Source organism: Excalfactoria chinensis, chromosome 4 (assembly GCF_039878825.1).
Source record: "Excalfactoria chinensis isolate bCotChi1 chromosome 4, bCotChi1.hap2, whole genome shotgun sequence".
Classification (NCBI taxonomy): domain Eukaryota; kingdom Metazoa; phylum Chordata; class Aves; order Galliformes; family Phasianidae; genus Excalfactoria; species Excalfactoria chinensis.
This window is the reverse complement of record NC_092828.1, coordinates 35,885,427-35,902,343: the sequence shown is the minus strand read 5'-3', so window position 1 is coordinate 35,902,343 and position 16,917 is coordinate 35,885,427. Positions and strand designations below refer to the sequence as shown.

The following is a 16,917-nucleotide window of genomic DNA, read 5'->3' as shown; positions in this document are numbered from 1 at the left end:
TTATCTGGAATAGTTTTTAAATTCTTGGGAAGCCCTCACAGTGCAGCTGCAAAGAGCAGGATGTGTCATCAGGAGATAGCTTCGCTATTTAGCAGAGAAATCCTAATTGTCAATCAAAAATAATGAACTACTGATCACAAAAAAACACCTTCTATTTTTTATTCAAACAATCATTTATAAAATATCCAGTTCACATTTCAGGTAAGCAAAGCCATCCATGTTCCAAACTACTTTAGATAGCCACAATTTTGCTGAAGAGTACACATGCGTTTTAAAAACAGCTCCCTAACCTAACCTAACGTTCTAGGGAGTTACATTTAGCTCCCTATTAGTTAGGATCATGCAACTGAAAAAAAAAGAACTACAAGCAACAAAATACTTTAAGGACCCCAAAGCTCTTACCACTGGCAATCGCCCATGCACTTTGTACAAATTAACAAGGACAGTAATATCCCACGGACGTAGAGTAAGAGGGTGAACTGCCTTGACTGAGCTTTCATTCTCCTTCTTTTCATTTTCTACTCCCACAGCTGTCCATCCAGAGCTCGAAGATGTTGATAGAGACAAAACAGGGCTTGAAATAACTTCTTCAAAATCAGTGTACATGTCATCTTCTCCAAAGTAGTTTTCCTAGGAAAATCAGTTATTTGCAATGACTGTAGGGTAAACATTTTACAAAATTTTATGAAGGTTATTGCTAACTTCTTCCCCTTCCTGCAATTCATTTGCCTGCTAAGGCTTCTCCATTCTTGCCTAAGCTCATATCTGTAGAGCAAGCAAGCAAAGAGGAAATACACAACACAGAGAAAGTAAGCAACTGCAAAGTGCTCATGTCCTTGGAAAAAGGTCTGCGGGAAAAGACAGGCACATTATTAGCCCTGACATGGTGACACCCTTGGATATGTAATTTTATCGTCTCACATCAAGTCTCCAAAGTATTTTTTCAGTTAATACACTATACATGAACTAAGTACTGCTCAGTGCACAAAACAAAAAAAAAAATCACAGTTGAGCAAAGTTAACTGGCTTTGCTTTTTAACAAAGTGAAAAGATAAAGGTCACTGTGAGGCATCCTGAGGGCTTTATTGTTGTTGTTTTCCAAAGCAGAGCCAGCAGAGGGTGCTAAGAACTCCAGTAAGTTATTCTTGGTGCTTTCTAACAAGACTTGAACATCATTCACTCTCAGTAGGTAGGAAAGCCCTAGGGAGCCCAAGGCACTGTACCAAAAAGCTACCTCCAAAGAACAGAACAGTTATGAGAAGTACATAAATCTCTCCCACATTTTACATAAGATCAGTGAAAATGAACTAAAAACATTAGTTTTTAGAAAATGAACAAAAAACATTAAAAAATTAGACAGAAGAATGAGCATAAAATAAAACAAAAACAAAAGCCACCACCAGTAATCTACTACAAGATGCTATCTGTACAGCTGGACAAAAAGATGTGAACACTGACAAAAGCAATAACTAAACAAAACACAAGCATCTCATAGTTAGCTAATAAAAATGACGTGTTCAATCACCCCTGCCTTTGTTCTAACAAGGCTGGGTGATGTAGGTAGGAAGAAATTCAATTACTGTGAGCCACCCTGCAGACCACTAACAGGAGAAGACTTGAGATATGCAACACTTGCTAGCTTATTAAAACAAAACAGAGTAACATCAAGGCAAGACAAAAAATTGTTCCTAAATATTCCCTGAAGTAGCTTTTAAAATTTAATTTATTCTCACTTCCTCTCCCTCTATGACCCCAACTGAAGAAATTCCCAACAACCTGATTAAAACAAAAAAACAATCAGGATACTCTGCAGAACTTAAAATGCCCTAAAGGCACCAATTCTGATACATCTTAGCATAAAAGTAGCTGTTAATGTACACTCCAGTCAAAGATGTATTTTTATGATACCATATATTTACATGCACAACATCACAAAAGAAAAACTATGCTGATACAAATCTACTTCTGTTTTGTAAGCCTTCTTACAAGCCTGTGCCAACTGTATTCAACCCAGCCATGTCATATCATCAAACCAAGCCATGCCAAACTACTCCTTATGAAAGGACTAAATTCACATATTCTGCAGAATTCCGTCCGTTTCAAACAAATTACTTCCCTTTCCAACATGCAGCCATCTATAAACACTGTGAGCTGTGTTTCTATGCTTACCTTTATAGATAGAAAGGCTTTAAGCAGTGGTCCATATAGGGTTATCTGGGAATCTGGAGAGAGCTCCAGTTCCACATGGAGCTTATCTGGGGGCAGCTCTGCAGGGTCAAGGGGAAGACGGGTCGAAGCAGTGGGAGATGAAATCACACTCTCAGATGTCTTCTGTGACGGCCTTAGCACAGACAGCATTGTTTCTTCCATTTCTGACACTTGGGAGAAAATGAAAATGGATTTTGATTACGGTAGGTTTCTACCAGACATAATTATTAAAATATGGAAGAGTAATAAACACGCAACTTCTTGCAGCTTTCTAATTTGGATTCTATGACTATGCTAATATACCTGTGCTACAGAACAGATTCCTCATATCTACTAATCATGAGAATACAGTAAAATGCAGAGTATTTCTGTCAACATGAATTATGCAAGAGATAAACAAGCCCACAAGTTACAAAAAAAGATCAATTTATTTATCTTGTTTTTCAAGTTAAACAAAGACCTGCTTTTATTTCAGGGTAGCAGATTTCCCACAACTGCATAGTTACTGAAGAGTAAACAGTAGTGAATAAACAGAAACAAAAGTTGTATTAAAAATGTGTTCTGAACCAACAACTGTATGATACAATTTCCTCTCAAACTCAATTACTCTAGTAACAAAACAGTCCTGAAATTCAAGTTCTATTTCTTCTTTTTACTTGGAGTTAAGGAGAAGCATATTGTCTTTTTTAAGTGAAGAAAGACCAAGAAAAGGAATTGAATAACTCAAAATCATTTTAGGTTGTAAAGCAATTGCTGAAAAGCAAAGGGCTTTATGGGGAAATCAAAGAAAATTTTGTTCCAGATGGAGTAAGAGTTCAGGTGCCAGCTTAACTGGGAGAATCGGCACATGCAGAACTACAGTGAGTACACACATATGTCCAACAAGCTACCTTCAAGACCTGAACCTATCATTATTACCTGTAATACTTGTTCAGTGCTTGTTTTATGCTATATCAGTTAGCTAAATGCCACAGTGAGAAGAACACTTATTTGGAAATAAGCTCTTTATTATACAACCTATTTGTTTCTCAGAGATTTAAAGCATTTTACCAACTGACTCAAAGGAAAATACCAATGGCTATTACTGTAACAAACAGATTGTGTCAGCATCACAGCTCAAATCCAACTGTGGAAGTGATTTCAGCTTTATTAATTGAAGGATTACCCATTGAACAAAGCTGTAGGTGCAATTACCTGATACAGACAAACATCCAAATCCAGGTTGAACTGTTACCATTACAGGTAAATGCATTCAAGTCTGAAGTATGCAAATTTGACATGAACTTACAGAGTCCCTAAACAAAACTTAATGAATATCTGCACAATTAACTTTATTTATCCTGTTTCACACTCAGAAATTTGATTTCTTCTAGATTTGAATCAAAACCTAAAAATCTTACTCAGAATCATGCCTTCAAACACCTGCTCATTGAGGCTTATACAAATTAATTCTTCTTCTTGTTACTCTACTACTATTCCTTCCACAGTTCCTCTCTTTATCCTCAACCTGAAAGACTTCCAAATAACCTTGTATCATATGTCGCATACCTCCTTCTGCACTTAAAATACTTGAGCACAGAGACAAAATTAGGGTATTTTGGATCTTTTTTTGTAGTCACATACATATACTTCACATTTAGAACTTTTGAAAATTCTTACTTAGAAATTCTTGTTAGACTAATACTCCTATCAATCTGCCCTGGTTCACTTTACCAGCATGATTTTCAAATGCATGAAGATAAGTCCATGTCACTGTATCTCATACATATATAGTGTATTTAAACACTAAAATGGTAGGGAAAAGTCACAGTATCACAAGGAAAAAGGTTTAGAAAGGCTGCATAACACAGCAGCATAGCACATATAAAAATACTGTACTTCACATTTATTAAACTAAGTGATATCTTTCTTCAGGTAACAACCCATTTAAGACATCTACTGTTATGGGTAAGGAGAAAGTAACCACAGATAGTATCTTCTTTTTTTCTATGGGGAATTTGGATACTTTCTGAAATCTTGAATTGAAAAAACAATGTAGTCAGGTTTGAAATGAAAATTAGCAGTCCCAACTTTGACCAAAAAAAGAAAACCAAACACAAAAAAAACACCAGAAGTTCAGTTTAAAATTAATTTCTGCAAATGTAAGAACACAATCACAGCACTTCCTGAAATGAAACATACTGAGAAGAAAAACATATTTGCACTTACAGGATTGTTTTAACTGCTCATCTGCCTTTTGAGGATAAATTGGGTGCCATGAGTAGTCAATCGTAAACACGACGCTCGGGACTGTCCAGCATTCAACCCATCCAGCCCTTTCAAAAAGAAATAGTTGTAGCACAAGTTTTGTCATATATGCTCCATTAACATACAAAGTTGCTTGTCCACAAAGAAAGCAAGTAAATATAAGAAGCCAATATAGACACGTGAACATAAATCAAAAGTAGACTCACTCTTCCTGAGTAATGTTCCTCCACTTGGGTTTGCCTGTTTTCTGACCACTTGGACAATCACCAGGAATGCAAGATTCAGGATTTACTTTATTCGGTTGACAATCTTTCACCAACATAAAAAGAGAGTATTTGCTTGGATGACAATCTGGTAGATATAAATGAAGATCAACATCTTCTCCCTAAAATCAAAGATTAACAACAAGAAAGTATATTTCCATTCATTTTCTGCATAATGCTCATTTTATTTACATGCTCACATGTACCACCATCTTCACAAAGATGATGATATGGTGATGCACAATGTCTCAGTCTTTACATCGCTGCTGACCACAGCTCCCACCAATTCGTTATAATATCCCAAGAGCTCAGCATTTATTAGTGGTTATGCATCCAGTAACTTGCATATAAGATCACATCATAGCAAGCTGCAAAACACAGGTGCACAGCTTTGGGGGATTCCAGTTATTCTTCTGTTCAATCCATTATGCAAAAATTCAGTGACTGGCTCACAACTTACCAACTTACTAAAATCAACCACACTTTTTTTCCCCTTAATTTAAATATAGCCTTGCTTATTTTGCTATCAAATTATACAAGCTTACAAACGTCGCCTTCAAGCAGCTTTTAATGTTAGTAACAACACACAACTTTTATTTTAAGGAAGACAAAACAAGAAGTAAAATGTTCCAAAGAATTAGTTTGGCATATCAAAAACACATTCGTTATTTTACAGAAGATATCAAAAATCTGAAGACAGCGTTCCAATAACCATTTGGATTACCCATTTCAAATGTGTATTTATGCGTGTGTGTCTGTATGTCTGTATACATATCTAAAATAAAAAAACTAAAACACTCCATGATTGGATGCTTCATGTAATCAAGAGAAATTATTTATTTCTGGTTTATTTAAAGAAAAATGGTATGATCAGGAAGTGAAAGAGAATATTTTTCCTTCAAGAAGGAGTTTACTACAAAGTTCCTGACTGAAGAGGAAAAGGAAGTAAAAATATTTCGCATTCAGAAAACAATTAAAAAAAGAGGGGCACTGAGAGAACAGAACTTACCTTTAAAGAGAATCTGGTATTGCATGTAGTTGGAACAAAGTCAGTGAAAGGCAGAGAGAAAACAATGTTTAATGTTTCTCCACAAGCTGCTAGATAAACTGGGAGAGAATAGGAAAAGCAAACAAATAAAACACTGTCAAAATGACTCCCTGGTTTGTTCTTAGGCAATTATCAAACATACAAGTACAATTAAGGAAAAAGGCGTGAGCTCATGACAAAGGAAAATGCTGTGTATTAAGAGTATAAATCACCAAATTATTCTGAACATTCAAAGGGTCCTCAAAAATGGGTGCTAAAAACGTGATCTGAAACTACACTTCCAAGGGAAGGTATATATTTGTATCAAATGGACAAAACAAGTGAGGACTTGCAGCAGTTTCAGGACGGTTTATGCATAACAACAGTAGGAAAATGAGTAGTTATCACTGAATTCATTTCATAGAAAACATGCTAGAATTTTTGTCCCTGTGTGTACTGTTTCAAATCTTAAACTGACTTTACCATTTTCTTGTTGTTTGGTGGAACAGTCAATCCAGTTGTGTTGATTTGCTGCCCAGATCATTTCAAATTGATGGAACATGACTTTAAAGTTCCACATATAAGGAACAAAGGAATAAATATCAGGTGCACTATCACTAGACCAGTCTTGGATCAAATCTGAAATTACATAAAGTAATAAAAGCTGAGTTAGTAACAATCAGGTGAGAGATTTCCTCTTTCATGTTAACCTGGCTTTTAATAAAATGTAAATCACCAACATTGGTTACTTCACAGAAAAAGGAAAATGAGGGAAACTATACACAACATCCATTCCTCAAGCAGATATTCCACAGATACTTCCTGTTATTCCATCTCCTTGCTTTCTAAACTGGAATGGCATTGGTTTAATCACACTTTCTAGTTTAGTTTTATTCAGTAACGAGGTTTCACATTTATCCAAAAAACAATGGACTAATCAATGTTTTCCTCTGGTTTTCCACTCTAATAATATGAGCATCTATTAGTTGTATTTTCTACCACCAAGTCTAATACAGCAAAACGATGTTTCTGAAAAAGCTCACTGGTTCATTCTGCATAGATCAGTAGATTATGCTGTGTACAACAGTGGCCTAAAAATGATGACTCTAGTCTCACTAGGAGATAACTTTATTAGCATCACACTATGCTTGTACTAATTAATCCTCTACTCAGCAGGGCTAATTAGAGCAGGTAGTGCCCCACTGATAGGCTATATTCATTCTATTTCTACAGCTGGAACATTCAGCAACAGTTTGGCGATGAAGGGTTGTCTTGTGTACATGTGTTCTTCCCCATAAGCCAAAATCCTAAGGAGTAAATTACTTTCTCTCATCATCTGTCAGCCACACAGACAAGACCTAAGCCTGAATAACTAAAACTCAGTCAGCCAAGGAAGAGAAATATCAGAGAAATCAACGTCCTAGTGGCAATTATTAAACAAATCAATAGCTCTGGTTAAAAAAATAACAACAACAAAAAAAAACACAAAAAACCCCACATCTGAAATTTAAGATCGCTTAGCATAACTGCAGATCAAATTTTACTTAGCTGTTAGAAAACTAAATTATTCAGTATATCTACTGAAATAAAAGAATATCATGTAATTAGGCACCGATAGCCCACAGACGGCATTGGGAACTTGGTCCTCAGAAATAATTTGTTTTCCTGAAGATGTGAAACCACCGTATCTGCAACTCTAAGTTTGAAGAAGTGGTAAAAAAAGAACATTTAATCTGATACGTAACTTATTCAGTAAGGCACTTACCTGTAAAGAAGCTTTTCTGAGCAAAGATAAAATGATATGTTGCTTTATAAACCTCAAGTTCACACTGCCATGTCTGTGGCATGTTCCATATCCGGGGATAACTGGCATTAATGTGAAACTGTGAACAAGACATTAAAGCATTAGAATTATTTGAAAACATGACAATGTTTGACCCCGTAGCGCAGCAGTTTTCACATATGCACTTTGCTGAATAATTAAAACTCTTTTCCTGCTGAGATGAACAGAAGGCCGCTCCAGTTCCTTAATAATTTAATCTCACTCTCTGTCTTTCTGAGTTTGAAGGTCAAGTGTTAGTGTATTCATTTATTTGGCAAGGTATTACTACAAACTTCTGATATGACTCAACGGATGTAAAGTCTGTTGCACTAGAAGTACCAAATGACTGATATGATGCTGAAAAACTAGATTAAAAACATCGCTCTAATAAGGTCATTTAAAAACTAGTGTGAAAGGTAATTGACAGCATTACAGAAGTTGAAAGTCAGGAGAATGAAAGAGAACACAGTATCATTTCAAAAAATTTAAGTCCCTTGAAATAGCTGTACATGCAGATATTCTGTAGCACAGATCCAAATGTAATTAGTTATTAAGGTAAAGTCCATACAAACATGCAGCTACAAAGCCAACCAGGCAACCCACCCGTAAGTTTCACAGAAAACCTTCCCCACATATCAACATCTTATAAAAAACAACAAAAGTATTTCTGCACTGTTCACAATCCTGAACATCAACTCTATACACAAACAAATATGCTCTTCATTAAAAACTCTTCAAGGAACAAAGTCTTATTCTTAACAATGCGAACTTACAGCTAGCATTTCAGCTTCTAAGAGAGTCCGGTACTGCATACTGCTGGTGGCATCAACGTGTAGAAGCTGCCCTTTAATTGTAGGTGAATAGCCTAGCAGATAAAAATACAAAAATAATCATTTCGATACAAGAGTTACACAAGCATTTAAATAATTATTACCGGTGAATTCAGCAGTCAACAAACAACCAAGAAATGTTGCTGAAAATTGCTAGTGTGATAATTCCATCCCCTATTAGTCAATGAACAGCTTACTGTGCTCTGTTGGAGGGATGGAATGGCTTAGGTTCCAGAAATCTTAGCATGAATTGCACAGGAAAATGCAAATATAACAGAGAGAATCAAGAGAACAAACACATCAACAAAAAGGATTCAAATCAGTCAACAAAATGAGTAAATCAAACAGAACAAAACAACGCAACGTTACATTTATCTCAACTTTTTGCAGACTTAGGAGTTTATTTTAAAAAAGTACCGCTAGATTATTTTTCGTAATGTATTCCTCAGCACAGTTCAACTATGACACCAATCCTACCAAAGATGACTTCTTGCTTTGAGTTGACAACGAATACATCACTTGCTTAAATACAGATATCATTGAATGATGCACGTTCTAGTAGTTAGAAATTTTGATTTATGTTCCTCAACCCAAATGAAACGCATAAGGAAACATATATACATATATGTACTACCTATGGACATTTATTTATCACACATTCAAAGGGAAAACATTGCAAGATAGTCACACTCATGAGATTTAAGACGACTGTTCAGGAAAAAAAAGTAAGAAAACAAATTAATCCTAGCCTTAACTCACCATTCTCACCAACTGTCATGGGAATATTTACTTCCAAATATGATCCTGCACCAACATTCACATGGACAGCATTTGTTTCCTGCATGGATTAGAAAAAAAAACACAAAAAACCCCACAACTATTATTTTTAGACCCTCAGTGTCAACCAGTATACTTCATGCATCTGGCTATGATTATCCACACACATGGGTTAAAAAAAACAACTCAATGATTCACGAAAAATTACTAACGGAGTAACTTGTCCAATGAAATCAGACATTCAGTGAAGTTATACTGCACCCCATTTATAACCGCCCCACACACACACATATGCATCATTTGTTTCTCCTGCTATCATTTCTCCAGTGATATCAGATATTCATCCAATATCAGAAGAAATTCTGTCTTCATCAGGGCAAGTTTCATCCTAATATACACATATAATCACAGAGAATAAATACAATTTCTCCTAGCTTTTACAATGACCTGAGACAAGTAAAAACGTGTAAAACCAAAAAAGTAAAAACATGTAAAACCAAAAAAGCACAGTGGAATCATGGTTGAAAAAAAATATTTTACACACAAGATTTCATTACTTACCCTATTCTTGGTAAAAAGCAAATCAATGGTGGCGTCTGCAATAATATTCATCCGTAGTTCAAATGCAAGAATCTGTCTTGGTTTCCCAGGCTGAGCAATTTCAGAGATTTTCATAACTTGGTAGTCTGGTGGGAAGAAAAATTTCCACAAGCAATCTCTAGTGGGGAAGAAAGACAAAACAGCTGTTTTAATTTACAGAACAAATATACATAAACATGTATATTTATGCATTTAGTTCACTTAATGATTTTCCAATTGCTAAGTCTTCAGACAACCAGCAATCATGCTTTAGGAAGGAATGCTTGTTTTGAAGGCTTCCTGATGATGAGACTAGCTCACAACCAAAACAAAACTCCAAAAATTCTGTTATTAAGAGATGTCAATTGAATATAAGCCAGAGTGGACAGACCATAAAAGAATTTTAAAAATCTAACTCAGATTGCAAACTATAGTGTTCTTCTTACTCCTTTAGTTTACAAATCTATCAGAAAAGTGTAAAAGGAAATAATCCGTTTATGCTCCACTTTGTGCATAACTGATCACTGTAATATTCAGAAAGAAACAAAGTACAAAATGTTTAGGACTTCTGAAAGGAAGTGAAGCTTACATTTCTACCTACTCTTATCTGAACATTTAGTTACATGGAAGGAAAACCGCAGAGACTGAGTACACACTGCAGAGCTTATTTAGTTCAGGAAGCAAAGGTGAGGAAGCAAGCCCTTGATCTAAGTAACAGTTTCCGTGCACCCAGCACCTGACCACTAGGGTAAGTTTAAAGTTAGCACCAGTAGGGCAAAACAAACAAACAAAAACAACAGAAAAAGAAACAAACCCACAACTTCAATAAGAAAAAAAAAAACAACAATCACGCTCACAGTCAACAATCATCACAGTAACGCTGATCTGGGGAAACCCAAAGCATTACTGCATGGAGTAATTAAGATCAGTATTTACGGAAGTTCTTACATGAATTGACGAGTACGAAGTCCAAACAATTTTCACAGATCAGTGCTTTGAAAATATACATGTACTTTCCAAAATTCTATCTTCTATCCATGGCATGATGAGAAAGTGTACCCAGGTATATATGCCCATGAACCTTGTGCATACTGTATGCACCTTGGAGCACACTGCACCAAACTACCTGTTGGCTAGCCACTTGGAACTATAAAAAGTACACCATCGCAGTTCTATTTTTCTTGATAATGTTAAAAAGTCATTAGTGACTCACTGACTTCATTCTGTTCTAAAAATTAGACTTTTCTCTCAAGTTCTACAAGACACCGTTGTATCAACAAGTACAACTCTAACCAATTGTGACAGAATTGTTTCTTCCTTATAAGACTCTTTAGTCAAACCCATACAAATTTTAAGAGAAGTAATCACACGCTGGAGACTCCAGAATGTTTGCTAAATAATAAGAGATATTAAAGATTAAACTTGCAGCCATAAATCATGATAATACCTCTGCCTATCAGCCCAAGGTCCATAGTTGAAGTCTGTTCCTTTTCCACAAACAATGTCCAAACCCCAACATGGTGGCAGATCCTGTAATTTGCTGTCCTCATTGTTAGCTTCTCCATCATTACTTTCCTCTGTCTCCTCTGGTACAAGACCTATATTACATAATATAATAAAGAGATTATCAAAGGAAGCTCCTTCAAATTAACATGAAAAATGTCTGCAAAGCACAATACAATTGAGTTTTTCTTGTTTGTTTGTTTGTTTTTGAGAACTTTGTAGGATGTAGGTATCAAGCCACAATTCAATATAGACTCTCATAAGAAGAGCAAAAAAATGACCCCAAATCCCTGGGATATTCTCAAGTACTGGTTTCTAATGTAACTGAAACGCTGGCAAAAAAAGCAGTTTTATCTGCTAATTATGCTTTCCACAAATTCAGGCCTTCATGCAACCACCTTCAGTTCTCAGTCCTACTTACAAACTAAGTTTTGAAACAAAGATGAAAAAAGAAAAAAATATACTCTCCACAGACAACTCAAGCGAATAATGAGGAAAAATTAACTACAGCACACCCAAGATTACTAACAAAAATTCAAGCAGCCATTCAGCAACGATCTAAAACAGCCATCAATGTACCACCATCACACATCATTGTTGAAAGTCTCACCTTTATTAAAGATTTGGGTTACACTTCAAGTATAATCAAAATAAAAGCTTTTGCAAGCAACAACAACAAAAAACCTCCAACAAAATAACATGGTAGTATAATGCACTGGATTTAAAGTGAAAAGGACAGACACTACAGTATTCAGAAATCAACAATTAAATAACTTTTCAATAAAAACTAAAAAAAAAACAGTAATAAATATTGATCATAAACTGTCTCCATCCCCAAACTACCTTTGGAAACTAAAATAACTTAAATTCACAGCTTCAAAAATAATCTTAGTACCAATTGCTTGCATGTTGCATGTGAAATCCCTGGATGTGTTTAAGAGCCGCTTGGATGTGGTACTCAGGGATATGATTTAGCAGAGGTTTGTTGTTGTGGTATTGTTTTGTGGTTGTTTTTTAAGAGATAGGCTACTGGTTAGGCTGCGGTTGGACTTGATGATCTTCAAGGTCTTTTCCAACCTGAGTAATTCTATGATTCTATGATTCTATGATTCTATGATTCTATGATTCTATGATTCTATGAACTAAAGTAAGGCACTGCTGACTAACTGCCTGCATCTATTTAATACTCATCAATAAAACTTTTAGTTCTACATGTAGTTATTTTACCCATGAATTCCCTAGGCCTTTTAGACAGTCCAATCTAAACACTGACAAGATCCATTAAAGAGAAAGTGGTTAAAAATCTCACATTTTCTGAAACATGACAATCATCGACTCCAATTTGTGTGGAATTTGGGGAGGGAAGGGTCATTTTTTAATATTTCAGAAAAAAAAGTGTATGTTTGCTTCTTCAGAATGCCTTCTTTCCACTTGAAAATATTACTCATGAAAATAAATTATATAGACCATGATATATTATATATACATTATATAATATATGTATGTATCATATATAGCATGAAAATAAACTATTTAACAGGCTCAGACAATTAAAAATACAATCAACACTTGCATCCCTTAAAACTTGACATTTAACATAAGGTACCTGGTTCATCCATATAATAATAGATGTCAACATCATTGGACTGCATTACCACAAAACCTTCACCCATCAGCCTTGGTGGTCTGAAATGGAAGAAAAGTGCAAAGAGGCGTCAAGCATAACAAAACAGTAACACAGGTCAGATTAGCTCGTAGTTCACAAGTAGTATGTATCAAAGAATCATCAATAAAACTGTATTAAGCAAGCCATTCTAAAGAAGTATTTTACTGAAATAATATGAAAACATCTGTATAAGACTACCAAAGATCTGCACAAAACTCCAGTGTCTTCCATTTCAGAGGAATTGCAGACAGTTGCATATTTCAGTAAGGTGAATGAGTACCCTCCCATTTGAAGATTCCGAAGTATTGGAGCTTGAACAAACCAAATGCCAGTTCTAACCCATAAGCAACACATTATACTCCTGGAAAAGTCTGCAGATTCCAGGAGATCATAAAGCATACTGAAAAGAAGCCTCATCATAAATTTACAGAGAACAGAAGGGGATATGCTTTGTGCAGTTCCTCAATATCCATCCACACAGCAAGTACAAACACTGGCACAGTTTTGTCCATATTTAAGTGGGGTGAAGAAAAGCCAGTTCCGAGAACGAAACCACATGGGTACATTAAAACCCATTTTCAGAAGTCCCTTAAGTGCAATTCATTGTTACGGTTTGACCTGTGATGCCCATTAAGTTTCTGCTGCACAAGGAGACCTGTAGCACTGGAGATAGGCTCTAAGGGGCATCTGACCAAGAAGATTCTGTTGGAAAAAGGCAATTCCAAGACAGCAGCTCCACTTGTCTATACCATGGATGCCAGCAGCTCAACTTCATACTGACTGAAAGAGTCAAAGGCCATTTTATTTGCTGCCCTTTGATCCCATGACATTACAACAAGGCAGGGGGAACACATGGAGGGCATGTGTGCACAAGGTACACACCACACTCTGTCTCAATCTTGTTGTTCTGAAGTCAAAAGTAGAGGTAATTACTTCAGTCAGTCTTGTTCCTTCCCTACCATGCTGCGCTTCTTTGTCTATCTTCTACCTAAAGCTACACATGCTTAAGAAAATAAGCAAGGAATACTCTCTGTCTGGTCTCGTCTCCCCTTAACAAAGGGGGATGTCATATTGCTAGGTGATATCAACCCTGAATTGCAGAAACTATTTGATCATTACATTATTACTACTATATAAAATAGCTAAACACTACAGTTATCTCACACACTAAGATTCAAGGTTTCTCTTAGCACAAAGACATTTCTCAGGTGTCACAACTCACAATCAGCTACTAAAGTTCTACTTTCAATGCTACTTCTCTATCAAGAATTCCTTTCTCCTTGTCCTACATCATGTTCTTTCACCCGCTAATAGTTTATTACTAAAATAGCACTCTGAACCAGAGGGACCAGCCATCTTCAGTTCTTCAGTAATTAGACCACGAGTTAAAAAAAAAACCACACACCAAAAGCAAGCCCTCCTCTTGCTTAATAATGTTTCACTTAAAAAGATCTAAATACATGTAACAATTCTCCTACCACTAGCATGCTCGCACACTACAGTCCTTTTCCTACTTTATCTCATATTAATTTATAAAATATTTTAGAGTAATAATAAAAAAATATTACATTGTGTTTTCACTACAAGAGATGCCTTTCACACCTTTCAGCCACTTCTGTATGTTTGCACTTCTTAAAGAATAGAAGAAAATCCAATGATAAAAATACATGGTGCAAGACTATCGGGGTAGAAGCATTCTGCTTGTGGTACTGCACCTCATTTCAAACACAGTAAAGCTGGAATATATGAGAAGCAGCAGATGAAGAGCCCATGTGCTTCCAGTTCTTCATAAGCAACTTAGTGGGAAATTTCAAATCAGTTTTACTTTGAGAGTAATAGCAGCAGTGAAAGATGAAATACTTCCTATTCACTTTAATTTTCCAATTATTTCTTCTTTCTGCTTAAAATTGAATTGGCCTCCCTAGTGAGATGCAAATAGAGTAGGATCTGAAAGCAGTTTGTGAATAGAAGTGGGAAGAAAAGTACTTAGATATCTATAAACATTAGTTCATGGAGAGAGCTCAGTTCATTCTGCTCGCACCCCACAGCACACACTACAGTCACTGCATCTGAAAAGTGCATCTCTGTGCAAGCAAGTTGAGATGGTAGCATCAGCTTCCCCAACTAAGTGTACCACCAAGAGGGCTACAAAAGAAGGGCTTCTCCTAGCACTTTATTTTTCTTTTTAAATCCTAGGTTTTGGAGAGTTTACTTGCAAAAAAAGTGATGGAGGTGTTGAGGAGTCCATATTAAATGACAGCCAGCCAGTCTGCTTTTTGATGTTTGCATAGATAAGTCAGTCTGTTATAAATTTAATCATCACTTTACTGTTCATACGCTGCCTGAATGTTAAGACACACTGCTTAACTTTTAAGCCAAAAAAGCCTAAGAGGGCAGGCTCTCAAGATTCAAAAGCATTCCCATTTTGCAGTGAACTGGGTCATTTATTGAATCTACACAGTAAATTAGGGCACATGTTTTCTGCACACATGCTATCCTTCAGCCATCAGGAGCTGCAGGGATGGCAACCGCATAAAAGGAAAACACGGAAGCAGGAAAAAAAAGCTAATAGTTCCAGTATCTTAATCCTATTTCATTTTAATCTTGTTAGCTTGCATTCAGTATTAATTGGAGAAGTTTCCTTTGTCGTCATGTTCAAAGATTGAGATATTTTTTTATACACCCACAGAGTACAATCTCAAGTTGAAAATACGCAATGGCACTTTATGTAGGTGACAGTATTTGGCTGATACAAAGCTAATTAACATACAGACTGATGAAGTAGAGTTTATTTCCAAGTACTGTAATTCATTCTCTGGATATGGTTGCTTAGGTGCTAAATGGATTGATATTATCATTAAACATGAAATCATACACGCAGTTGCCCAAGGATAGCATGTATTACTTTTGTTGAGCAAATAATACCTGTGAAAGACTGAAACTCTGCAGCTTTGTCCAAACTATCTGTTGGCTATAGAGCACCGCAAGCACTGAATAACATAATGCAGAAAAATTCTGGCTGTGAGATTCATATCACAGCAATGGTTTTCATACAGTGTGCACATAAATGTCTAGTTGGTTGAAGTGCAATAAAACCTGAACCCTAGTATGAATTTTTTTCATGAAAGCAACCTATTTTTTGTTTGTTTGCCCTAGTATCTTCCAGTTTATTAAAGCTCCATAACCCTGGCTGTCTAGGAGTAGAACACACAGAGGTACAAGGATCAGCCTTCAGAAGATAACATAATTTCTCCCACATTGAGTATCGTGCAGCTTCTCCCTGCTTTTGTTTTTAAATTTTTTAAAGCATTTTCCAAACTATACGCAAACTATATCTACAGAACAGAACATCTCAAATATTGCATTGATCCTCAAGTGCTATAGCTGTCAGAGCCTGCATCCCGCCCAGAGTGAAGAAAAATAAGTGACTGCAGAACATTAATCACGGAGCAGAATGCATTAAACAAAAACCTAGAATGAGATAGAAAAACAGTACATGCTTCAATGCTTCAACATTTAAAAACTTCAGCGTGGTAGAAACGCCAATCATCTCAACACATTGAGAAAAGTAAAGTCACAGAAACACAGCCAATATTTTACTTGTTTTTCTTCCAATAAATCTGAAATAATAAAGAAAATTCTGAAATAATAAAGAAATTAACAGAAACTTCAACAGAACTTACTCATCATTTTGAAGACCAACATATCTTGGACTTGGAACCAGCATGACTCTAACATTCTCCAATTTTCCTTTCACGATATGCATAAACTGATCAAGGTGGCTGGAAGGTGGCTTTGTGGTATATGTCAAAAAAGCATCATCGAAGTTAATGCAAAGTGTTTGTGGTTGATAATGATTCCCAAACGCCAAGCGACCCTAAATTAAGAAGATGACCAATTACTTCTAATGCACTGCTTTTTCGTATGTAATTATCTATAATTCACCCATAGTAATACACAGTTTAACCATTTCTAAGTAAATAAAGACTGGATAC

General features: G+C 35.9%; 1 protein-coding gene across 12 annotated transcripts in view; it reads right to left on the bottom strand.

Moving 5' to 3' along the window:
• BLTP1 (bridge-like lipid transfer protein family member 1) overlaps nt 1–16,917 on the bottom strand; it is a 103,488-nt gene that overhangs the window by 67,802 nt on the left and 18,769 nt on the right. For all 12 annotated transcript variants that reach the window (XM_072334123.1, XM_072334111.1, XM_072334112.1 and 9 more), the window contains exons 8-20: nt 16,606–16,799; nt 12,863–12,942; nt 11,201–11,351; nt 9,736–9,892; nt 9,157–9,235; nt 8,341–8,432; nt 7,511–7,628; nt 6,229–6,384; nt 5,728–5,825; nt 4,662–4,840; nt 4,417–4,523; nt 2,170–2,378; nt 403–630 (exon numbers count right to left, since the gene is read on the bottom strand). In XM_072334123.1, coding sequence (XP_072190224.1) covers nt 403–630; nt 2,170–2,378; nt 4,417–4,523; nt 4,662–4,840; nt 5,728–5,825; nt 6,229–6,384; nt 7,511–7,628; nt 8,341–8,432; nt 9,157–9,235; nt 9,736–9,892; nt 11,201–11,351; nt 12,863–12,942; nt 16,606–16,799 — 1,848 coding nt within the window. The remainder of the gene's footprint in view (nt 1–402; nt 631–2,169; nt 2,379–4,416; nt 4,524–4,661; nt 4,841–5,727; nt 5,826–6,228; nt 6,385–7,510; nt 7,629–8,340; nt 8,433–9,156; nt 9,236–9,735; nt 9,893–11,200; nt 11,352–12,862; nt 12,943–16,605; nt 16,800–16,917) is intronic.